This window comes from Polypterus senegalus, chromosome 11 (assembly GCF_016835505.1).
Source record: "Polypterus senegalus isolate Bchr_013 chromosome 11, ASM1683550v1, whole genome shotgun sequence".
Taxonomy (NCBI): Eukaryota; Metazoa; Chordata; class Cladistia; order Polypteriformes; family Polypteridae; genus Polypterus; species Polypterus senegalus.
In genome coordinates, this window is record NC_053164.1 from 104,228,748 (window position 1) to 104,256,367 (window position 27,620).

Genomic DNA, 27,620 nt, shown 5'->3' on the forward strand with positions numbered 1-27,620 from the left:
GAAATGGAACAAGTTCATTGTAAAATCATGCAATAATTCAGGAAATCAGACAGAACTATTTTTTCATTATAACATATAAGATTTATACTTAAAACAGCTGGCGACCTTAAATACAAACTATAAAAACAACAAAATGGATTCATTGATGGCAGAAAAATCATACATTTGAAAAAAAAGTATGTCCCCCATTACTAGAAAGTAAAGATCATGACAAGATACATTTATCAAACCAAATAAAGAAAGAAATATTCTACTGTATATTAGTCACAGGAAAAGGCAACTGAAAGACCAAATAGAGAAATAAAAAGCAAACACAACTACTGGTAGTTTACAGCAAAGTTGTATTAAATAGACAACTGTGCATGGTAGCACAGTGGTAAGTTGTGCTGCTGTTTAACAGTTCAATAGTCCTGGGTTTTATTTCTCTCCCTCATTTCATAATAGAATCAGAGGAAAACACAACCTCTCTCCCTGATACAAAAACTCCAACCACTGTGCCACCTGTGTGTGTGTCTCACACACAGTATATGTATATATACGCACAAATAAAATATATAAATAAAAAACTAAAATATACAACCTTACTTTTTCCAGTATGGGGTGCAGGATTGCAAAATAAATCAAAGCTAACAAAAATATGTTAGAATTTATTAAAAAAAAAAAAGGTGATCAATTTTAAACAGATTAATTTATATTGGTGAAACAAAATTCTTCTAAATTCAGATATTTCAACACATGAATGGTTACAGGCATTATTCCCACTTCCTTAAGAATTAATTAAAAAAAAAAATATAAAAATATAAATACAAATAATACCATTCCTTGAAATACTTCATTTTAATCATGCACTATGATGTGCAGCATAAAAAACTTACAGCAGGCTTTCCTCCTGGTGCTTTGTTACTTTCTGGCGTTTTAGTGAGCCATTCATTGATACGACTTGCCACTCCAACTTTAAGACCAGCTGTTTCCTGAAGATAAGTTTAATTTTAAAAGTGTTAAGGTAGTGTACTCACATATTAAATAATAATCAAAAGACATTAAGTTTATACTGTATTCCATTCATGCATCTTAAAATCTGTGTTTAAATTCTATTGGTGAGCATACTGCAGCATCAGACGCAAGCCTGTAATAATACAAAGAAGGACTGGCAGTCCAGTGACATCTTACATATACAGTGGTGTGAAAAACTATTTGCCCCCTTCCTGATTTCTTATTCTTTTGCATGTTTGTCACACAAAATGTTTCTGATCATCAAACACATTTAACCATTAGTCAAATATAACACAAGTAAACACAAAATGCAGTTTTTAAATGATGGTTTTTATTATTTAGGGAGAAAAAAATCCAAACCTATATGGCCCTGTGTGAAAAAGTAATTGCCCCCTTGTTAAAAATAACCTAACTGTGGTGTATCACACCTGAGTTCAATTTCCGTCGCGACCCCCAGCCCTGATTACTGCCACACCTGTTTCAATCAAGAAATCACTTAAATAGGAGCTGCCTGACACAGAGAAGTAGACCAAAACCACCTCAAAAGCTAGAAATCATGCCAAGATCCAAAGAAATTCAGGAACAAATGAGAACAGAAGTAATTGAGATCTATCAGTCTGGTAAAGGTTATAAAACCATTTCTAAAGCTTTGGGACTCCAGCGAACCACAGTGAGAGCCATTATCCACAAATGGCAAAAACATGGAACAGTGGTGAACCTTCCCAGGAGTGGCTGGCCGACCAAAATTACCCCAAGAGCAGAGAGCGACTCATCCGAGAGGTCACAAAAGACCCCAGGACAACGTCTAAAGAACTGCAGGCCTCACTTGCCTCAATTAAAGTCAGTGTTCACGACTCCACCATAAGAAAGAGACTGGGCAAAAACGGCCTGCATTGCAGATTTCCAAGACACAAACCACTGTTAAGCAAAAAGAACATTAGGGCTCGTCTCAATTTTGCTAAGAAACATCTCAATGATTGCCAAGACATTTGTGAAAATACCTTGTGGACTGATGAGACAAAAGTTGAACTTTTTGGAAGGCAAATGTCCCGTTACATCTGGCGTAAAAGGAACACAGCATTTCAGAAAAGAACATCATACCAACAGTAAAATATGGTGGTGGTAGTGTGATGGCCTGGGGTTGTTTTGCTGCTTCAGGACCTGGAAGGCTTGCTGTGATAGATGGAACCATGAATTCTACTGTCTACCAAAAATCCTGAAGGAGAATGTCCGCCATCTGTTCGTCAACTCAAGCTGAAGCGATCTTGGGTGCTGCAACAGGACAATGACCCAAAACACACCAGCAAATCCACCTCTGAATGGCTGAAGAAAAACAAAATGAAGACTTTGGAGTGGCCTAGTCAAAGTCCTCACCTGAATCCAATTGAGATGCTATGGCACGACCTTAAAAAGGCGGTTCATGCTAGAAAACCCTCAAATAAAGCTGAATTACAACAATTCTGCAAAGATGAGTGGGCCAAAATTCCTCCAGAGCGCTGTAAAGACTCATTGCAAGTTATCGCAAACGCTTGATTGCAGTTATGGCTGCTAAGGGTGGCCAAACCAGTTAATAGGTTCAGGGGGCAATTACTTTTTCTCACAGGGCCATGTAGGTTTGGATTTTTTTTTCTTCCTAAATAATAAAAACCATCATTGAAAAACTGCATTTTGTGTTTACTTGTGTTATATTTGACTAATGGTTAAATGTGTTTGATGATCAGAAACATTTTGTGTGACAAACATGCAAAAGAATAAGAAATCAGGAAGGGGGCAAATAGTTTTTCACACCACTGTATAAATAAACGTATCGAATTGATTCGACAATGGTGATTTTGTGCGACAGTTTTTAATAAGACTTTTATTTTATACTTATATACCCATATATTTGACAATAAAGTTGTTGCTGAGTGTTCACATATCTTAATTGTCATTTGTTTTTAAATAATGGAGGCAAAATTGTTTTTTTGATTAACCAAGTAAGTGATATCCCTTGTGAAAGGGAAAGTGACATTTCCAATTGTACTTCAGGGAGGTTTTTTTTGTTTATCTTTTAAAACTACATCTACTATTTAAAGATTGCCTTTCTATTAGGTATGTCTATGCAGAAAATTGCCATTTTTAGTTTGTTTAAAATAAGACAAAAAACTATTTAACTAACTATAGGCATGCTTGTGTTTTTCACTTTCTTATTGATTTATTTCTTTTGAATGCCACATATCAAATATTTTTTCCTCAGGAAAGTTCTCACATTTTTCTTCTTTTGAAATAATCACTCAGAAAAGCAAAATATGAAGAAAAGCTATAAAAGCAACCTTACTTATTTCTTATACATCGATCCCTCGTTATATCGCGATTCGACTTTTGCGGCTTCACTCCATCGCGGATTTTTAATGTAAGCATATCTAAATATATATCACGGATTTTTCTCTGGTTCGCGGAGTTCTGCAGACAATGGGTCTTTTAATTTAAAGTACATGCTTCCTCAGTTTGTTTGCCCAGTTGATTTCATACAAGGGACGCTATTGGCGAATGGCTTAGAAGCTACCCAATCAGAGCATGTATTACGTATTAAATAAAACTCCTCAATGATATGCGATATGCTTCCCGCTCGGTGCTTGATTGTTTGCTTTTCTCTGTCTCTCTCACTCTCTCTGACATTCTTTGCGTCTGACAGAGGGGGTGTGAGCAGAGGGGCTGTTTGCACAGTGGCTGTTTGCCTAGAAGATACGGACACTACTCTAAAAAATGCTGAAAGACTACCTTCACAATGCTCCCTTCTTTGCGGCTGCTTTATTGCAGTGCGCATACTTAAAAGCCCAACAGCACGTATTGATTTTTTGATTGTTTGCTTTTCTGTCACGCTCGCTCTCTCTCTCTGACATTCTCTGCTACTCCTTTGAAGAGAAGATATGTTTGCATTCTTTTAATTGTGAGAAAGAACTGTTATCTCTGTCTTGTCATGGAGCACAGTTTAAACTTTTGACTAAAGGGTGTTATTTCATGTCTAGAGGGCTCTAATAATGTTAACAGTGTGGGAGAGTTTATAAGGGCTTAATATATATAAAAATAACCATACAAACATATGGTTTCTACTTCGCGGATTTTCACCTATCGTGGGGGGTTCTGGAACGCAACCCCCATGATCAAGGAGGGATTACTGTATACTTTTAACATATACTAGGAGTGTCCGTATTATCACATACTATAGGCAACCATGTGTAGCAGTAAATGCCAATTTTCAATCAAACAAATTGAAGCTGAAACACGTTTTGGCTGTAGCACCTGTATGCAATACACTATATTTTAATCCTAAAAGGCAGGCTGGGTTGTGCGAGCACAAAATTCACAGTTTATACAATCCTTAATGGATTAAAATGGAATCATCTAATTCTCCATGCTATTTTGTGACATGTGGCACCATAAATGCATATTAATGTTACCTTATTGGGTGTTCCAGGGTTTCCAGCGGTGCTGAACACATCACCCTTTTCCCAGAGATTCTTAATATTACGAACGCCGTCACCAACTACAGGCAGATCAGCAGCAGCAGGCTTAGCAGACTTGGTCTCTTTGTTGGTCTGAATTAAGAACCAAAGTTTTGAGTTAAAAATTCACATTAAAAACACAATACATCATAAATGACATGCTTTTCAAATACAGTAAGACATTTAAATGCTTAAGCAAAAACATTGTGGATTGGGACATCTCAACTTGAATTCATCTTTAATAAAACTGGTAAATCAATGTACATAATAAAGAGGTGATAAAAGTGAAACAAAACAGAAAAAACTGAGATGCCCCAGTAGTTATTACTATAGAGGCATATCATGCACTGGCCTGCCATCTAAAACATTGCCTTAAGCACCAAACACTCTGTCACGTATCTCTCAATCTCTCTTTCTCCAAGACTATAACTATACCAATTCTTTTTCTGTTGAACTCTTCCTGAATCCCTAAACTTTATGCTCAATGGATTAGTGACACGGAATGGCCTTTAAATCCCACCCAGATATTTTCAAGGCTTGTTCACTTCAATTCAATTAAGAAAAAACCCTCAGGGACACAGTCTTTTTGCACATAGAATGCAAAATGGATCTGTCACTGGCTTGTTTTTCAAATGTGTGAATTTGGATGGTCAGTACTCTGGCATCATTGATAAGTTTGTCATCTCACTGAAATGCACATTTTGGTGCATGATGATTCTCCATTCTACAGACATGTTCTTATGCAGAGAGTCAGTTACGCTGGATGAGCATTACATTTCTTTTTGCAAATTTCTTTATTACTGACAACATTTTGCTACTTAATGTTTATTAACTTATGAAGACGACGTTGGTCCAAATACCAATTCTTAATGCCATATAACGTGACTAGCATGACTGTGGTTGTATAGACTGGTAGTATTGCGGCAAGCTCAATGTCATGCCACCTCAAACATAGCTTCTAGAAAGTATAGAAAATGTTTGCCATATGAGCATCAGTATCTTTTGTAGATCCTTTATGGAAACATTGTCACTATCCTGGATTCTCCCCTAGTACTTTGTCGATATCCTAACTGAGCATATTAATATGTATCAGTATACTGCTGCTGGATTATGTGAATTTCCCCTTGGGATTAATAAAGTATTTATCTATCTATCTATGTTGATAGTTATGTATATGGCACCTTATGGTGTTCACGGACAATGCTTTTGCTCTATCTGTAACTGAAAATGAGATCGGCTCAAGCTGCTATATGATTCACCAAACTGGCCATCAAATGTAGATATTGGCCAACAGGACAGTATTTATCTCCACTCCAGCAATAACTGTTTCTACAAGTTTGCCCATCAGCCAATCAACAGTGATGCTGAACAAAGATATTGACAATACACATACTTCGTTGAGACCTGTGAGAATGGGCAGCCATGTTGTGTGGATGCCATTAATTTAAACATCACAGCATTTTATTATAGGGCTTCTCTATGAATGACTTTCCTTTGAACACCCAGATGTCTTGGCAGGACCTACAAGTTTGTCTGGAGTAGTCGAATGCTTTGCAAAATTGCATTAATCGTTTGGCACAAGGTTGATTAAATTCAGCCACCTGCTCAAAAAGCTGTTTCCCTGGACATGTCCGATTGATGGTGGAGTGTCCAGGTCTAAAACCTGTGCATCTTACCAGATACCCTGAAGTTCATTTTTTGACTCTGGCCAACAATACAAAGGGGCAAAGACGTCACCTTGGAATGAAAACAGGGACATGTTTCTGGTCAGCTGGAATGGTTTTTGGAAATTGCCTCTTGATGGTGGACAGAGGTGGCACACAATTGAGCAGCATTTTAAAAATGACCTTTACATTAGTTCACTTGGTGTTGTGGACTTGGGCCCATTGTTCCATTACATAGGTTATCCGGAGCTGATGTAGTTGCATAAACCCTGCCATTACCATGTCGGTTACATAATGTTAGATTTATCTAATTTTAGGCCTTTGTGAGGACTAGAGAATTGTTTTGATTCTTAGTTACTGTATTTCCTGATATTCAAACACAAAGTATATACATTTATGTACAGAAATACAAATTTAAGTTTGGGCAGCTAACAAATAAGATGCCTTAATATACTAAAATGTTATCCTACTTTACTAACATTATTTTTATGAGTAGAGTTTGGAAGAATGTTTACTGGAAACTACAGCTTACCTGGACAGCTGTGGTATATTGCTCCAACTTGTTGTCAATCTTTGAAACAACTGGGGCATGTGAGGCTTTAACACTGCAAATCCAAAAACAAAAGACAAACAATTAGAGCTATAAATGTTAAAGTAAACAACATAAATTGTTAAATAAAATTAACTTGAGCTGTGTGTAATGGTAAGAATTAATAAAAAAAATACCGGATGCTTAAATGTCCAAAGATACTTAAAATTTACACCTGGAGTACTGCTTTTAGAATTATACATATTGGTGATTGGCTCCATCTGCGCTTACACTAGTGTATTATAACTTGCTATGCATAATGTGCAAAGTTCATACATGTTGAAAAATCAGAAGCCTGTAATTTCTATATAATTATTTTTGAAAGATTTCAGCAACCCCTGTTCTACCACTAATGTGTTATGAAATTTTGTGGTCTGTCTGCCAGTGTGTTCTTTGTTAAATGATCCAAATGTTACTGAGATTATGAGTTTTTGGGGGGGGGGGTTCTCAGAATAGCCATGATACAATATAACTGTTGGACTGTAAGCAGTGTGTTGTTAATGAGATTGTGTTAACAGCCAGATTTTGTTAATTTAAACTATGACCTGCATATAAATTCTTTGAAGTAAACGAATTACATTATTTTAGACTGTACAAGTGAACATAAAGTTGGTTAGTCTTTCAGTCAATAGCACTCACTCAGTGATTTCAGTCCAGTAAATAACATCTCTCTTGTGTTTTTTTTTTTTCACTTTACAAGGGCAATGTACAGAGTATGAAGTTCTATACTTACTTAAAGTCAAGATACAAAACTAAAATGTCCCATATTCACTTTGAAGAAAAGTACTATTAAAATTTATTTTTAATTAAAAAATTTTACTATTAAAACAAACTGTACATAAAATCCAAGAGCTAATGGGATTTTGATACTATTTACTAGTGATTTGTACCATTTACCTACCAGATTTCACAAGAACAATACCATTCCTGCACATCTGTGCACTTATAAAAAATAGTAATTTAAAACAATTAAATCAATACTGACGATGTTAGGGCAATCTTGTCACCATATTCATCATCACTACTATTTTCACTCTGCTAATCCTGATAAGGGTCATGGAAGCAATAAGTTGATCTAGGCTAATAAGCACATATTTCTCTTTAGCAACATATTCCTTGCTTTCAGGGGAATTCTACAGGTGCCTCCAACACTGCTCTGAAATATAATCTCTCCAGTGTGTCCAGGATCTGTCTTTCCATCTTCACTCAGCGGGCTGTGCCTTATATACCTTCAATACAGTGTTGGATCAAAACAAAATTTTTTTCTTCAATATCGATCCCAGCTTTCGGACCCAAGTACGGGTACTGTAACAGCACTGAAGCAAATATCGGGTTAACTTCCCATAGCTCCATCCTACCATCACTCTACTCCCCCAACTGGGTCACACACTCACTAACCTACCCAGTGCACCACAAAAATGTGTGCTGCACCTCCCTACTTTGCTACAAACTACTGTTTCCCTTTGAATTCTCCAGTACATTGAAATTTGCATGTTGAAGAGAAAAAGGAAGAATGTATGCTAGACTGTTCACTGTGGAGTCTACAGCGCATTATGTTTTGTGGTTTAAAGGGATTGTCCCACACTGAGGCTATGTCAATACTACTTTGTTTTCATTTAAAAACACATGAAAATGATCTCCATCCACACTGGATCTTTCGCATCTGTGGTGCAGCAGGTCCACGGCTACGAAAGATTGGTGGCTTTTAAATAATCCATGGGGAGTTGATGGAATAATTGGGACTCTCAATTGCTTAATTGGCTTCCTGTGGTGCGTGTTTGAGGTAGGCCTGTGCGATATATCAAGTGGCACGATATTAACAGTATTTTTTAATGGATCGTTTGAAAACAAACCTATCGCGATATATTATGTAATACGTTTTATTAAACACTACAAGTGTATAGTGCATTATTTCTGCTAATTGGAGCACATCCTAAATGCAGTCATTGCGATTAAACCCCGCCTCCTGCTTATCTTAAACAATAACAACAATGGCTGAGACGGAGGCAGAAACGAGTACGGCTATCAGCGATAATTTAGTGCCAAAAAAAGGTACAAATGAGACCTCCATTGTTTGCAAATGGTTTGGCTTTAGACAAAATGATACAGAACAAAAGACTGTTGTATGTAAACTTTGTAAGAGAGAAGTAGGAACGAAAAGTGGCAACACCTCGAACCTCTTCAATCATTAGAAAACAAAACATGCTACGAAGTACGAAGAATGTATTAAACTTCGCGAGAACTCTGCTCAAAACGCAACGAAACACATCCCTGCCGCAAAACAAATCACACTGGCGGCAACGTTCTCTCGTTGCATACCGTATGAAAAAACAAGCCCCAAATGGAAGGAAGTAACAGCTGCAGTAACATACCACATTGCAAAAGATAATGGTTCCCGTTGCCACTGTTGAAAAACACGGATTTCAGAAACTACTGAGAAAGATAGATTCCAAATATGTAATTCCCAGTTGGAAATACTTTGCCGAAGAAGCGCTGCCCAAATTATACAACGAGGTAAAGGAGAAAATTCTGAATCAACTTCAGAACGTTTGCCACTTCTCCCCAACATCCGATCTGTGGACTAATCGTACCATACAACCATAAATGAGCCTAACAGTTCATTTTATTGAAAACTGGGAGATAAGAAGTGTTTGTCTTCAGACAGGATTTGCACCAGAAGACCATACCGGAGAAATTATTGCACTGGGGCTCGAAGATGCACCTAAATCGTGGAAATTAGATGACACGCGACAAGTGTGCATTACCATGGATAACGCTGCAAATGTGATTAAAGCCGTTGATCTGAGCAAATGGAAAAGACTGCAGTGCTTTGGTCACCGGCTGAATCTAGCGATTGGTATGGCGTGTGTGTGCGTTCAAGTAATGTGTCGATCACAAACGAAATGGTTCTTTGAGCCAGCTCTTTTTAGTGAACAGTGGGAGCCGATTCCCAGTTTTTGGAACCGATGTCTGTGTAGTGTTTGTAGCGAAACACTAAGTGCAAACATCTGATCATGGGTCAGAAAACTGCTAAATTTGGCTGAATTATAAAGGCTGGAGTGGGAAAATGAAGAGGCGTTTGGGAGCCGAAAGAGCCGATCCTTAGTGAGCTGGGCAAAATGATCCGGCTCACTAAAAGGAGCCGAAATGCCCATCACTAGTGCTTACGTGTATGAGAAATGTTTGAAAATAAATAATAACACTTAATAAATATAAGAAATTTGTAATAATAAATCTAAAGTGTGTGTGTGCACGTATGAGAAATATGTTAAATTAAATAATAAATATGCTAAGAAATAGTAAATAAATGTAAATAATAGTGTGTATGAGAAATATTATTAATTAATAATAACATAAATAATGAATAAGTCTGTAATTTGTGTTTGGTTTTAGAGAGAAGCATGAGCAATCCCTTCATTGAACGGGCAATTGGTGTATGCAAAAGAATTGTTGCATGTTTTTCCTTCAGCTAGAAAAAAAGAAGGGATTTGACCACAACACAAAAAGAACTCAATCTGCCTTCCCATCAGCTCATAACAGAATCCCCTACAAGATGGGGGTCAAGGGCAGCAATGATACAGAGAGTGTTGGAACAAGAAAGGGCCATCACCCAAGTTCTCTTCATCTGACAAGAAAACCAGACATCTGGCACTTACATGGCAGGACATAGATGTACTAGAGTCAACTGATAAAGCTATTCGGCCCCTCCTGGAATTTACAGATGCAATCTCAGCTCAGTCCTATGTTACAGTCTCCTATGTTAAGCCAGTGCTACACCTTTTTCAAACCAGCATCTTGGCTCACCAGCCAGAAGACACAGAGCTCACTATGTCAATTAAGACCAAAATTCTTGATTATCTGAGAGAGAAATTTGATGACACTGCCACCCAGCAACTACTAGACATTGCTTCTTTTTTGGATCCACGTTTCAAAAGATCATACATTCCTGAGGAAAAGTAGGAAGAGGTCAAACACAGAGTTGTGTCTGAAGTGGAGACCCTTCAACATGATGAGACCAGTGCCCAGCCTGACTTAGCTGGGGAACTTTCAGAAGCAGCTGAAGCATCACCACCACCAGCCAAAAAGGAGAAGCAAAGCCTTGGTAGCTTCTTTAAGAGGCCAACATCTTTATCAACATTGTCTGACAGAGATAAAATTGAAGCTGAACTTTCAACCTACCTACAAACAGCTGAAATTGACACTGAGACAAAGCCACTTGCATGGTGGAAAGAGCATGAACCAATCTTTCCAACTCTCAGTCGCCTTGCAAAAAAATATCTCTGCATAAAGGCCACTAGTTCGCCCTCAGAAAGGGCATTTAGCACAGGTGGCAACATAGTGAACTGCCACAGGGCATCTTTAAACCTAGAGGCAGCTGACAGACTTGTCTTTCTTGCACAAAATTTGTGAAATTGTGTTACCTGAATGCAAGGTCTTGCCACGGTTTAATAGTTTACAAAACATAGCTTAAAAAGAGCATATAGAAACATTATTATTTTAAGTTTTTTTTACACAAACCTAGTAAAGTAGATAAAGCATCTACTCCTACGTCACCTAATATTCAGACAACTGGCTTTCTTGCGTAAATGTTTAGATGTGTTTCTTGCATTAATGAGTATATTTTGGTTTATGCCTATGATGTAAAGTTGTAAGTTTGCAATTACATGTAAATAACTAAAGAGCAATATAAACGTGTGGCTTTCTTTTTTAAGTAATAATAGATAGGAAAAAAATATCGTTGCATATCGTATATTGACTTTTGGTCCAAAAATATCACAATTTGAATTTTGAGCCATATCGCCCAGCCCTAGTTTGAGGCACTGCGCCCACGGAGCTGTATAAGAATGGGTCGGCACAAAGCGGAGAGGGACAGTAAGGAAAGAAACTGAAAGAGGCTTGGAGAGCGAGAGCGGAGTATTAGGGATGAAAGAAAGCCAGCCAGCCAGCTGTAAGAAAAAGGTCAGAGGGAGCGTAGGATCGGCGATCAAGGGACGGATTGTGCCCAGTGAATGGAGAGTGGGTGCAATTGTGGAGAAGTCTGCCCTTGGGATCTGAGGGATGACTACAAGTGCAAAAAAGAAGACGGGAGGACAATCGACCCCGAGTGGTCTGGCAGATGCCGACGGTGGCAGCCAAGACGGGGGTCGGTAGTGTGAGGACAGCGGCAGCTGAAGTCTCTCCAATGGAAATGCCTTGGGTGAGCTGGAAAGTCTGGGAAGGAGCTGTGCATGGCTGTGACCCCAATGTCTACGGCAGGATTTTAATCTCATTTTTAGCCATGATTTAAATGTCTAGATTTTACCTTTTTATTAATTTGACCACTTTGAATAACTGCACTTTTTTGGAACACTTTTTGCTTTTGACTGTTTTAAAGAAAAGCAATTCTGCACCTTTCCCCTTGCTTTATTGGTGTCCTCATCATCCAGCTCATCCGGCATGGAGCAGACCTGCATCGTCACAGCATCAATTTCAAAAGGACCCTTGTCCATAATGGAATGCCCAAAAATGAATATGACATTCAGAGCCCCTTTAAAATCAGATTTTCGCATGCTTTATTAGTTTTCAAAACTATCAGCATGTGCAGGTCTCTAATAGCGCATTTACAGCGTAGAAAAAAAATTCTTTAAGGAGTAGCAGAAAATTTCCCCTATTTCACAGTTCAAAGTAACAGCTCAAGATCTAGCAGTGGTCTTCTTATCATTAAATGAAAATGTAGCAAATGTTAAAGTGACACTTTAAAGAAAGAAAATTGTTTAGCTCTATGTTAATACATGAGATGAATGATTATAAGCAGTCCACAGTAATCACAGCACATCTTGTGCCAAACAACATTTGCAAAACTAACACAACAGGGAAACCTACACACATACAAATAAATAAATGTGTGTCTATATCTATGCTTCATTGTACTGTGCTTTTATGTCCTTTTCTGTCCTGTAATATTGTGATCTCAGCTACATTCAGTGCCTTATTAATATATTTACTGCAGAATGCGCTCCTTCTTAATGAACAGATTAAGTTCAAGTAATAAACATTAATTAGAGTCTGCCAACTGAGTTATTTACAATATGATTTTCATAAAGCTCTGACTTTTTCAACACAATGGTATCGCGACCAGCAATGGGATGTATCACATAACTGTAGATATTGGTAAATAATTTTCTTTTTATGTATGTATCCAGCACTTGAACTTTACAATATCCAATCTAGATGCATACAGATAAGGAGCACAAGCATCACAGAAAATAAACTCTCCTATGCCTACTATGTTGGAAAATGTTTTTCTTCTTTGTCAATCTAGTGTTACAGTCTTTTCAACTCATGACAGCATTTCTGTCAATTCCTCCTCTATTTCCCTTTCTTATGCATGTCATTACCATCATTCTTCTCAGGCTGAATGTTTAACAGCTTGCGAGATGGAAGTTGATGAAAACTTATATTTTTGTGTCACAGAAACAAACATTTTTTGGAAAATTCTTTAATAGATATTACAGTGTAGCTTGATTTATAAATAAAGTATGTACAGTATATGACAAATATATGCGAAACAATCACTAATATATGTATTTTAAACTTTTTAAATGTAAACTTAACAAAAAATACATTTTACTACTTTCTGGGTTAACCCATGTAGAAGTATATCTTTACGCATTTTGACATATTTATGAATTGTTATTTAAGCAGTTTTATCAGCTGAATGAATTATGTTTAAACTGTTTTACACTGTAGAAAGTGAAAAAAAAACTTATTTAAAAGGAACCAGTTACTGAACATTGTATCACTTTTTTCCTTGCTCGTGCAATTTTACAAATATTTTAGGATGCTCAAATCAAAAATTATAGTGATGGTTTAAACATTGTGTCAAGTTTATGTAACAATACTTTATAAACATATTTATGGTCTTAAAAGGAGTGCTTTTTCACTGCCCCAGGAATTTAGGAGTGAATTCCAGCCTGACTGCCAGCTGTGCAGAGTTTGCTAGTTTTTACATGTTCTGTGTGCTTTTTTTGTCTATAGCTCCTGTTTATCCCAAGATTTTAATATTAACATATAACTTTAAAATCATCCTGGAGTAAGAGTTAATGTGTGACAGAATGTGTGCCACAATGGGCTGGTCTTCTCTGTAACCTAAAAAATTATGTGTTTGGGTGTACTATGACAGATGGGCCTAAAATACTGAATTTACAGTAATGGCACTGTACTACTCAAGTACCTACAAATGTAATAGTAGCTTTCTAAAAGGGACATAAGCAGCTACTGAGAATAATATTACATTATAGATGATACAAATAGGAATGAAGCAATCACTTAATTTGTCATGAGTTTATGGCAATTATTCTGTATATGACTTGCTATTTTCAATAAAAATTGTATTTATATGTGTGAAGTCCATGGTGAAGGTTAAAGTTAAAATCTGTTGTATTTCTTTTCTGTTTCCTTACTACCTGTATTAATCAATGTGCTGAGTTAATGCTATTATTTAGCTTTTGTAAGAAGTTATCTGTAATATTCACTAATTTAATTGAGGTAGATTTTTTTTTATGTAGCTTTTATTTTGTTTAATTAATTTAAATTACCATATACATTATTTGCTTATTTAGTGGAAAAGGTAGTGTTTGTAAGAAAACTGGAACAAGACTTAGTGTGTTTTTGCATTTTTCCTGGGAGTAACAGACAGTGCCATGGCCATGGAATTTTATAGGGCCTGAAAGCCAGAGATGCTTCAAAGTGCAATAGTTGGGATAGTTCAGTAATTCAAAAAAGTACTGAAATATAGTATACAATCACCTCCCGATAGGAAATTTGCCAAACAGCTCCATTAAAAATGCAAAAAATACATCAACATTGTACCAGGTTTAGATATCATATTTCATAGCATTACAATGTTATATTAGTCATTTATTTTTGGGTATACAATTCAGTATGTAATTTAGGTATAATGATGCCAAAACACCTAAGTGCATAAGGTATTGATGTATTGTGTTGTATTTTTAATAAAGCTGTTTGGCACTTTTTTGAATTACAGAACTATCCTGACTATTACACCATGAAGTATCTCTGGCTTTTTATGTAGGTTGTTCATTAAGTTGTCATTTAAAATTTAACAAAGTTTCTTAAAAACTTCCTTGTAACAAAGTCAATATATACATACATTTTATTGGGTTCACAATTTTTTAATTTTATATCTGAATTAACATCTATATATTGCTGCAAAAAAAAAAGATTGCCAGAAAAGTCTCATATTTAATTTATACAGTTAATGTTTAATAATACAACATATACTATTATTTTTTAATAATAAAAAATATATACTATGACAAAATGCCTGGCTGACAATGTTACCAAGGGTAAAGACAGCTGATCACACAATTTATACAGCATGCGTTCATACAAAACTCGGCAACAATAAATATATACAATTAAAATTTAATAAAATGTTTATTATAAATAACGAAAAAAAATATAACTGAACTAAATTAATGAACATGGGAAAGCCACTTTTATTTTAGCTGAATATCATGATTGAGAGAAAACAAGTAAAAAATATAATGAACATATCTTCTAATTTTAGTTTTGTAATGTGCTGTATTCCAAAATATATTGTTAGGATTATAAAACTAATAAAAAAAAAAGTACTTACAGTTCACATACCAAACACCAAAGTATATAAAAGGTTAAAAAATATTTTTTTATCATTTCTTTCTACATAAGGAAAGCAATTTTAAAAGTCAATGTTGGCCAAGCTAATTCGGAGCATCAATGTGTTAATCATGATGAAATATTTGCATTTCTAAAATGAAATAGTTCTTTCTTCTCTAGAGGGTGTCTAAAGTACTTAATATATAATTTAAAGACTGATGAAACATACCTCTTCTGTGCTGATTTATTGAGGAATTCAGCCCTTTCTCCAATCTGTTAAACCAAACACATTAACATTACTATGGATATGGTAGAAAAAGATAAAGATAAATAAAGATTAAGGATCAGTTCATTTATGGATCTAGTTTAACCGTTATTTATATATATATATATATATATATATATATATATATATATATATATATATATATATACACACACGCACATACATACATACATACACACATGAGGGGGAGTCAAGATAAAGTTAGAAAATGGATGGTTGCAAGGACAAGACAAAACCTTTTATTCTACTGGAATCCAGGAACTTCCAGGCAGGTGGTGCAAGTGCATTGAGAAGAGTGGAGACTACATTGAGAAATGACATTATCAGTTTTATTAAGGTTTGTTCCATTTTCTAATAAATCCTATTTTCTTACTTTAGCTTGACTCCCCCTCGTGTAAATATATGAATATTTATATATTACATGATATATATATATTTATATATGAGATATATATATATATATATACATACATACACATAGCCTACATACATACATGCATACATATAGAGGTATAAAAGTGGATTAATTAATTATACCACCAATGAGACCATAATTATTGTTCAATATGGAGACATTATTAGTTAGATGAACATAAATTTGACAACTCTGACCTTTTCCCTTTTGTTTCAAGAGATTCATGGCAGGTGTGGTTATTTTTTATCACAGTGTGACTACAGTAATTGCACAATAATGGTTTGGCCTTCTTAACAAATATGTTACCTTTCTTAGCTCATGAAATTATTATTACATAAAACTTAATAATAGTTAAAGCTTGTAATGTCAATTTTAAAACTTACTAATAGGGGAAGAGTTTAAAATAGAAAAAATCAAAACTAAATAAAATTTTAAAGAATCAGGTCATAGGGGCTGCAGTTGGTACTGCCTGACAGTTTTCTGTTGCAGTATTTGAACATTTTAATTGACATAGGCAAAAGGCAACTATATAACATTGACAACTGGATATACCATATATGTTCTTTTCAAATGGCATGCTGGGGCATGTAGGAGCAGAGTCCAGAAAAAATAGAAAGAGAAAGTTGGAGTTGGTAGTGTAATGTACCATAAAGGTGATAAAGATGAAAATACTGGAGGTGTCAGAATTGCTAAGGCAGGCAATTGTTTCACCTAACAGCTTTTGCTTCAGTTTTGTTACTGAAACAAAGAGGAATATATAAGAGGAAATATTAACTAAATATTTGTAAAAGATGAAACTTGCCATTAACTTTACAAAGCATTTTAGTTCACTCATAGAAAATTCATATGTCATGCATATGAAAAGAACAATATATTTGCAAACTATAAGAAAATCCTGACAACTGCATACTGTATGAAGGCTTTACCTTTTGAAAAAAAGTTATACAGTATATGCCATATGTATATTTTTTAAAATGTGTACTGCAGATGGCAACAAAGTGTTTGCAGCGCAATACAGCATTATGAGCAGAAGTCAACTGCAGAATAAAATTTTACATGACCACTTTTAAGTGACAAATATTTTGTTTTCAAATTATTTGAACTTTTTTGCATAATACATAACACTGGATAATATTTTTATTTACTTTTGATACAGTTTGCTCAAACATATCTGCTGTGAGAGATTTATTGTTCTATTATTGAATTTTGTTCAGTTCAGAAACAAATTGCAAGTAAAATTCCGTTACAAGGAAGATCTTTACAATAAAATTTTCATTACAACGACATATTTTTATGGTCCCGACAGTTTCCTTGACACGAATCTAAGAAAATACTTGTTACTACAAAATACATTCAGCAGATACATTCATTACATGAAAAGCCCAAAAGACCTTGAAATGCCTGAATGAATCATTCACAGAGCAGTTAGTTCTGTGGTCGCAGCTCAGTTGTCCACAACGATCCCCGAACACAAACATTGTACATTTTTTTTTCTTTCTTCAAACTTTCCACGTACTGTGTTATTTGCTATTTTTGTTTTCAGTGACAACCTTTTGATTATTGCTTGTCAACATTTGAAAAATATCCATTGCAGTTTATCTCATTGTCACCCTTCTATAGAAATGGCAGACACGAAAAAACGATAACAGTTCATATTAGAAAAAAAAAGTACATTTTTGCGGCTCTCGATTCCAGCAAAAAGAAAAAAGACGTTGCCAGCGAATTCAGAGTTTTACCATCGACACTGTCAACTTTTTTAAAAGACCAACCAAAAAAAGGTTACAAATGTATGCAAATTGCTGCACTTGAAGACGTCGAAAAAGCAGTTTTTATGTGGTTCAGTGATGCTCGTTCAAGAAAAATTCCTATTAATGCGGCACTCATTCAAGAAAATGTGAGCTTTCTAAACTCTCTTGGGACCTCCCCCAACTTGACAACACACTGAAGAGCGTCTCGAAGTGCTATTACTGCGTCTGTGGAAGACTGTTCATCCTTTGCTGGGGCAACAGCAGGCTCACAGCTCTGCTGCAGCTTGCCACCGAAGCAAACAGAAAAGATCTCGATGGGTAATTCAAGGAACATTGTAAATGCAGGGATCAGTATTACTTGGCCACTAACCTAGCCCAGACCTGCCTGACTTCTGTGTCTGTGTATAGGAAAGTGGCATATCCCACTACAATAAATAACTGTGCTGTTCCTGTTTCAAGATGAATAAAGCTGGTTTTGCTAAAGTACTGAGACTCAGCCTCGTGTGCAAGACAGGGACTTATAGCGTGACCAAGATACTTTAGGATTTGAACTTTACTGCAGTGCTGTGAGACTGCTGTTGCCCTGCCCCGGCAACGGACAAGCCATCTTCCACAGATGCAGCAATTGCGCTTTGGGACGCACTTCAGCGTGTCGTTCCCGTTTGGTGGGGGGGTCCCAAAAGAGTTCAAAAACCTTACAATATGAAGAAGAAGAAAAGGATGATTAGGCTTCTGATTGATAACTGTGCTGCCCACAACATGCTTCCACATTTAGATAATGTTTGCGTTGAATTCCTCCCACCCAATGGCACAGCAGTGCTTCAGCCAATGGATTTAGGTGTCTTTCGCACCTTGAAAGTGTATTATCACAAGGGAATGCTGAGAAAAATTCTCATCAGCATAATTTGTAGACAGGAGGAGATGAAAATTAACGCGAAAGAATGATTGCAAATGCATGGATGCAAGTTAAAGAAATCACTATACTGACAAATACAGAATCTCATTACCATGAAATTTTCATTACAACAAAATATTTTTTAGGTCCCTGGCAGTTCGTTGTAACAGAATTTTACCTGTAGTTGATCTGAAGCTTTTGTTAAGTATCTCTGAATAATGAGGAGCATTTCTTGAAGTGCATCAAGCCACAGTATATGCTGTACTTCATTAGAATCACTATTTTATTGACCACTAAAGTAAAATACAATCATAAATACAAACATACCCTACACTTTCATAACAACATCTTATGAAACGTTAAACCTCAATATGGCGTTTCTGTTATTGATAAAAATGTAAATTCACACATTAATATAATTCACTAATTAAAAAGCATTTGATTTTGTAGCCCAAAATGTACTTTATGAAAGAGTGTGCCACAGGTGTATTTTGTAGTGAATTCTATTGGTATATCCAAATTGCTGTACAATACTTTAGTACCATACAATTCTGATGGTAAAAGTGATTATTATCATTAAAGAAGAAATCACATTTTAAACACGTATCGACTGTAACACCAAATATCTTAAGCAAAACACAGAATGTAGAATGACTAATAGCCCAGTGGGGCTATACTAAGGCAGCTGTAGGGTTTTGTTCCAAACAGCTTTTCAATCAGATAATCATTTAATTTATCTCAATATTTAATTAACTGACCCTTTTGTTCCTGTTATTTTGCATTAGTAAAGAATAGCAGTGTCACATTTACACTTATAAGAAATTAAGACACAAATGTATGTTTTTTGTATCTTTAAAAGCTGTCTTTGTTTTATTTATTTTTTAATCAAACTTTCTTAATTGCACCTAAATACCAACAAGGGATGATGAGTAGAGCAAACACCAGCACAAATGACTCTGAAAGAAGCAGCTACTTCAGTGTTACCCACTTGAACATAACATTGTCTAAATAACCAGAAGATTAAAAAATATTTAAAAGAAAAAAGGGTATTCTTACCCATCTAAACACATATAAATTCCAGTAAAAATATAGAATAACCCATTTGTAATTTCCAAGTGGTTTAAAAAAAACACAGAAACTGGGAAATAGCAGCTTGCTTAATTGAGGCAAGTGCATGTGTTGGGACAAACACCTGTAGGCACTTGGGGACCATGAATACTGATAGTTGAGGGCCACTGGCCCAAATGATTCACAGGAGACAGTGTTAGAAGCCGGCTGAGGGTTTATGTGTCTGTCTGCTTTCATTGTATTTCTGAAATCGCCCATCTAGCAGAGGGTCTGAGACCCCCATTTAACTTTGTCTACCTCTTTGTCTATGGTCACTCTTACTGTACCTGTGATACTTTTCTAAAAATCTTTGTGGTCTCAACATTTATCCTAGATAGCCATAAGTAGAATCATATTCATGTTTTACTACCATAAAAAAGGCACAGCAGTGTCTTAACAACTCTAATTACAAAATTGCATTAAAGTTAGCTTTTCCTACTTAGCACCCCAATCCTTCTTCAGTCCACTTTGTCTTTTCTTTTTAAAATACACGTAACTGACACAAATAATATTCTCTTGTCGGTAACTATATTAAAGTTAGTACAATATGAGTAGCAGATGTGATAGCCAAATAAAGTATAAAAATCTCTCTTATTTTAATATTGTTCTTCTAGCATCAAACAAGACATTTTTCAATATGTCTGTCCCCTTTTTAGTAGTGTGCTACTGCAGCAAATAATTCACTCCATGTTTGAAGTCCACTTACAGACACTGCCTAGGTAATAGAAGTCCATCTCTTTAATGCTACACTTGTCTGTTAATTGACTTTTTTGCACAGAAAACACAATATGTGGTAAAGCAAATCATGAGAGAATCATTTTCAATTGTCTTTGAAATATATACTACTGACATGTTTATGAAAAAAGTTACAAAATATGAACAAAATGTTTTCAGAGCATATTTATGAATTAAGGTTATTTAGTAGGCTCTATTTTTTGTGTTTGCTGAACATGGTGTAGGAGTTTTGTACCACTGGAATGTTGGCGTCAAATTCATGTACTAATAATAGTGGCTTTGATCTCCAGTTATAGTGATAAGATGCCTTGAATTAAATCTTGACATGCACAATGCATAAATGATATGACATGCATTTACAGATAGCATTACTAACATTTAAATCAGTGATCCTCCAATAACTAAGGCATGACTTGGAGCAGTCATGCAGAAAAATATTTGTTAAATGTTCTCAGCAATGCCTGGAAGTTAATTGGGTGTCATCTACATAATTTATCAAAACACACATTATATTTGCTTTAGCCATTCATTTAGACACTTGGTATTTTATATTTGCTGTAGCGATTTAATTAGGTACTTGGTATTTTTTTTGTTAAAAGTTACATATATTTTTCATGAGATAGGATGCACAGTAGATATCAAAACTCTACACACACTAACTGAAGTTTTATTTTTTGAAATTTACCCAACCATACATATGGTCCCTTTGTTCACCAGTTACTGAGTATTTCTGGTTACAAAATCTTATTAAAAGTGGTCTAACATCTTGTGTTAACAAGTTGAAATTTTAAAAAAGCATGTAGTCTTTTGATATCCTTTTATTACATACACTGTATTTGCCCATCTGAAAAGATCTAGTTACCATAAAAGAGATACTTGACAACATTAACTTCAAACATCCAGTGGTGCCTAGTACTTCAAATTTAATTTGTTTCACAAGGTGTTTGAATCCATTCCCAGACCCTAAACAATACTTGAATAATTAACAATAATTTCAATAAACTTATAACAGCAAATCAACATACTGTAAGGTGAAAAATAACAAAATTAAATAACTTAAATAATAAAATATGAAAACAATAAAATACATAAATACTGTATAATAAAATGAAAATTTATCATACCTTAGTGAAGAATGGTGATGTCCTGTGTGGATACCGTGATTGATAGTTACTAGTTACATATATAACTGAACACACCAAAAATAAATTGGAAAAAAAGCACTGAAAACACATGAGCGTAATGCAAGATATGTTTTCACAGTGAGAGAGGGAGATGACTTGGGTGCACAACAGATGTTTACGCTTGCTGCATAAGCGCTATCTTTTGCTGCATTTTTGCAAAGAGCATGCAGTTTGAAGGCAGAAAAATCGTTCAAACTCTGGATCAAATTTCTCTCAAATTTAGCATTTGAACTCTGGAATGTTCGATGTTAGAATCATTCAAAGTACGAGAGACCACTGAACTTTGAAACATTCCAGAAGGAATGCTACATATTCATCCATTAAATATGATATGCAAGAGGAAAACGCACTCTCACTGCAAGGAAGCACTGCAATATAAACACTCCATGCATTTTTCCTTGAATACCTATAGTACATACAGTGAACAGCACAATGAAATAAATCTGTGGAATACAAAAAGCAGTTGGTTTAAAAAATAAAGTTGAAAGATTATAAGTAAAACTTGAATGATTTTTAGAAACTATTGCTAGGTACAGAATAAAAAGAGCATTCATAAACCCTATGTCTTCAGTCTCCCAAATAAATGCAAACTTTCTGGAGTGCCTTGTTGTTGAAATAATCTTTATATATAATACACTACCGCAGCTGTTTGTTTGTCTGTCCAGGATTTTAAATCACCAGTAGGATGCAAACCGCTTGACCTATTGATCTGAAATTTGGTACACATATGCTACGTGATGTCTACTATCCACTTTTGCGGTGATGATTGACCTCCAAGGTTATTTCTCTTTTTATTTTTATTTTATTGTAGAATTGACTCTCAGCAGCGTCCAGCAGGGCGCCGTTCTCATCCCTACCACCTTCGCTGTCACTTCCCTGTACCTCTTCATATCTTAAATCATTCTTGAGGCAGATTGAAGACTTAAGTGTCAGCTTAAGTGAAAAATTAAGGAAAGCGTACTAAACAACTGCAACACAAACACTGACTTGATCAGTTTTAACACGAAAAGATGCTGACGAAAGAAGAGAAGAAGTGGGTTGCTAGGGTGGAGAAAAGATGAGCTGCTCAGGAAGCATCAACCTCTGAGCAAACAAATGCCAAACATGCAGACACAGAGTATGAAAACTATGAATGCTCAAGTTGAGTGTATTCACTGCACGTTATTGTGCAGTGCACCGTTACTGGTAGTTCATAATTTCCTACACAAGCTCAACAATATTATCATAAATGTGTTGCAATAAAAGTGTATATGTTTCAGGTTCCCAAAATTGAGCAGCTACTTAGTTGACGAGGTAGCATATGTCAAACACATAACAAAAGACAATCCACACTCCAATAAAGTTAATTTTAAAAACAAAAACTTTACTGAAACTTTTCTAAAAAGAAAAAAATCACAATAAAACAGAATCAAAGTGATTTCTTCTTTATGTCATTACAATGTTAGCTTTCTCATGTCAGATTTCGGTTATGCTCTATGCTTAAAGTTACATTACTTTTATATTGTGTCTTCTACTAAAGTTACAGTTACAGGGTTTAAAACTATATTATATCCATGCCTTGCCAACTGCAAGGCAGAGCACAGGTTAAATAAGTCTTTAAAACAGAACCTTTCAATACCTATTTAACTGTGCATTCGATATGATAATTTTGTATGGTGCCGACATGTTGGCTCAGCCAGGGAATGAGTCACTAACAGTATAAGATAGCATTTCGTCATGCTAATAAGGAGCCTAAGAGCCATCTACAGGTAGCCTAAAACCAACAAACCTGCTAAAGTCATATTTAAATTCTAACCAGTATGATAACAACAATCTGTTCTTTTGCAGAAAGAGCAATGTAAAGAGTGAGAAGCCACTGGCGTTCCACACCAGCAATCACTGTGGCAGCAAGGCACTACAATATATAGCCAAATATTTTAACATAACTATGTTAACACATTAATTTAACATAATATTACCCAACTAAAAATGATTCCAACAAAATACATCTTGGAGGATCTAATGTACACTCTTCTTAGTATCTGCAGTGCAAGTGTAATTCAACATTTACAGTATTGAGTGACCTGACTGAAGATGATAATGTGTCCATGAAGACATTTTGCTGTCTATGACCTCTCAAAAGTTTCCATGTTTATTAATTAACAAAGAAGAGTGCCCACACATGAAAAAGTTCTCTAATCAATTAGAAAGAATAAAAACTAACATTGCCAAGAAGTTGTGTTGCCTTTTAGAATTTACACTACACAGAAAGAAGCATTTTTATATTTATTGAACAGATATTTTGCTTGCCTTATTACTTCTATTTGGCAGTACATGTATATGATTGTAATTTTGATAAAATCAGCAGAAACAATCAGTTCTGTTACTGGGGAATGTCACATTCCCTAAAAAAAAAACATTCATTCACTCATTGATTTTTCAGACTGGAGTTCTATAATATTGATAGGAGCCAGAACAAACATTGGCACCAGCAAGGACAAGAAAGACACCAATTCTTGGTGGAAATGGCAGACCAGCACAAGGCACAGCTAAACTCTTACACATATAGAACCAATTTGGAAAGACTAATCAACCTTTGCTCCACTATACTGGGATGTGTGAAGAAACCACAGCACACACAGAAAACCTACACACACCAACACAGGACTGTTTGGCAGAACTGCTAACTTGCACCCCATTAAAAAGCAGAACAAGTCAACAGTTACTTGGAATAATAACATTGAATAATCTAGAATTCCTGCTGACTTGGTGACACCACAGCCCAAAATTAGTAATGAGTCATTTCTTAAATTAAGAGCACAGAATGGTACTTTAAACAAAACAATGCAAACCAATGGATACATGCCAACACATCCATGGGAAAAATATCTTTAAGGAAAAAAGTAGCATAAGTGTAGCACAAACTAAATATAATGCATTACTATTTTTGTTGTTTATACTATCAATAACAATACATTGTTTTTTATGTTGATGTGCTACTAATGCCCTGAAAGACTAGAAACTAATATCAAAGTGGTACCAAATGTAGTGATTAATGCTTCCACTTCATTTGAAAACTCTGTAACAAAGGCTTGTAATACAGACTACTATAAGAAGGAAAAATGCCTAGCTGTAAATCAACAAAGCAGCACTATGAATTTCAACAAATTTGTTTTGCTGGACAATATCTGATCTTCTTTTATTCTATTCCACTATAAAAGCAGTAACCACATTTACCTTTAGAGAAGATCCCCGTGGACTGACACATTTAAATGGCTTCTTCTCTTGACCATCTGATGAAGAATCTTCAGCAATTTTTTGCCTTTTCTCAGCAGCCTCTGCTCGTCTCCTCTCAATTTCTTCCTTCATTCTTCTCTTCTCCTCCTAAAGAAAGACTCATCATGAAAATGAATGAAAAAAAGATTTTTCGGGAGCTCTCTCTTTAAAACAAAACCCAGCTACAAATATGTGGAATTTTATTACTGGGAGTTCACATTATTATGTTTAAGTATCTGTCAGAACTTTATTTTGTCTATTCTTACAGTTACTAACCCTTGGGAACATACAGTTCATAAGAAACAATGCCCTCGCACTCAGAACGACAGTCCACTATGGTAACTACAATAGTTCCTTCAGATTTCACATCCAAGTATAACTGTTACTGCGGCCTTCCAGTTGGTAATGTTCTCTCTCCTGGGTGCTCCGGTTTCCTCTCACAGCACAAAGACATAAAAGTGAAGTGGACTAATAATGCAAAATAGACCCTAGTATATGTGTATTTGTCTGCATTTTCAACCTGAAATGGACTGCTGCTCTGCCCAGGGATTATTCCTGCCTTATATCCTATGGTTGCTGTGATAGGCTCCAGCTCTCCTGTGACCCTTTCAGGATTAAGCAGGTTTAGAAAATGAATGCAAGGATGGATTTTCAAGCCTGTGAAATAATATGCAAAATATTTTATTTCTATGTATTCTATTCATTCTATATAGAAAATACTTTCCACTATAGAGATGCTAAAATCATATGATATTTACAGTACCTCTTTCATTAACTGTACATTTTATATAAATAGTGCCTAATAAATGATAAGATGTTTTGCCAAAGACTTTTAATTTGTTCTGGATATTTTCGTACCTTTTACATCCATACAAGGTACAGAGTGTGAGATGGACTTAACCCTTCTTTAAATCTTTTTTGGTGTGGAACGATATTTTTTATAGTTATGTCACGAAAATTATCCCAGATTTTATAAGCTAAAATACTGGTATATTTCTCAGCACTTGCTATAGTGAACACAGGCACTCATACTGTATGTCTAAGCTCCCTCACATCTGTTAAATAAAGGAGTTCCACTGAAACCTTGACAGGAGTCCTCATAGTAATATTTAAAAGGAAAATGTAGAGTACAGTGCCATTAAAATGCATTATTTCTGCACCATAAAAGTTTGTGTGTGTTGTGTGCTTTGGGACTGTGAATCATTGTCACATAGGTAACAACTCCGTATTTATGTTGCTGTGCCTAAAATTAACTCCTCTTAGGTATTTGATTGCATTGTTGCGAATGCAAAATAGGCAAGGTAGGAGGGGTGTTGTACTACTATATGACAAAACCATATTTAGGCTTAAGGCGTCAAGAGAAGCAAAGAACATGTCTGAATCATTAAGCATTAAGTCAGTAAGGAAGAAATCTAATGATTTAGTGACTGCACTCTATTATAGACCATCAGCCACTGGTAAATAAAGCAATAGTATCTCACTTAATATAACCATACATACAGTATACACAGTAATGAATTTATGGTAACTATGGTTTATTTTAAGTTTGTAAATGCTGATGAGAAAAATCCTATTGCTAAGACACCACTATGGGCAATTAGCCTTCATGCCATGCAAGGGGACTCAGATGAAACACCACAGAGAGAGAGAGAAAGAAATTGAGCCATGGAGGATTTACTAAGGGTCTGTTGAACCTAAATAAGCCAACAGCTAGTACCATGAAGTTACCAACCACTACACATTGGGCTGGGCATTTTGTTCAAAAGAGCATGTAGTATGGAAATTTCCTTGAATAATGGGCCCTTCTGAGACAAAACAAGGATATATCGACACAAATGCCATTAGAAAGAGCTCTTAGATAGTGGTTCAGTAGATCAAAAAGGCTACCCAGACATTGTAAGTGATTCTGCACCCACACCTTGATAAAAAAAACTTTGTACTTAAAACTTCACAAATATTATGTATTGAAATATGAAGAGTGAAATCCTTACTTGTATGTTTGGGAGTGCTAATATCAAACATCTGTGATTATTACAGGAAATAAAATACAAAAGAGAGAAATCAATATGAAGAATGGAAAGTCTCGAAAGAAAGATAAAAAAGAACTTGTGTTATGGATGTAATGCGTTTTACTAGTATGATAAAAATTAGTGGAAAACATACAAACACATTTACAGGTAAAAAAATGTTCTACCACCAAATGTGCAAATCTGTGCATGCACAGGGAAATATATGGAGTAAGAACTTTGTCAAAAATAATTTATGACAAATTTACATTTCACACTCAAAATTGCACTTGCTTCTAAAAATTCTCAAGTGTGAACAAACTGTCACGGGGACGCAGACCTTAGAAGGGCATGCACATATACAGGCGGGGTTAGGATTTCAGATCCACCATATTATGTTATCTGAGTTTGCATACTTAGATGCGGCTCTGAGGTTTTCACCCCATCCCATCCTGTTTGCCGCTGTAGGGACATTATTTCAATCTGCCTAAGCAGATCCTCATTTTCCATCCAAAATGATTAGTTGATAAAATGCTGCGTAAGCTCCGAAATATTACGTTATTATACATTTCAGAATGAGTTTGTTTCTTCTGTTAAATAAACTGTTAACAGGTTCTT

The 27,620-nt window shown here is 35.4% G+C and overlaps 1 protein-coding gene across 6 annotated transcripts in view; it reads right to left on the reverse strand.

The window, feature by feature from the left end:
• cald1a (caldesmon 1a) overlaps positions 1-27,620 on the reverse strand; it is a 304,498-nt gene that overhangs the window by 21,218 nt on the left and 255,660 nt on the right. For all 6 annotated transcript variants that reach the window (XR_005635608.1, XR_005635609.1, XM_039769419.1 and 3 more), the window contains 5 exons: positions 24,958-25,104; positions 15,601-15,644; positions 6,675-6,747; positions 4,434-4,571; positions 876-971 (listed from right to left, as the gene is read on the reverse strand). Coding sequence is in view for 4 of the 6 variants with exons in the window: in XM_039769419.1 (XP_039625353.1) it covers positions 876-971; positions 4,434-4,571; positions 6,675-6,747; positions 15,601-15,644; positions 24,958-25,104 (498 nt within the window). In the remaining 2 variants the exon portion in view is untranslated. The remainder of the gene's footprint in view (positions 1-875; positions 972-4,433; positions 4,572-6,674; positions 6,748-15,600; positions 15,645-24,957; positions 25,105-27,620) is intronic.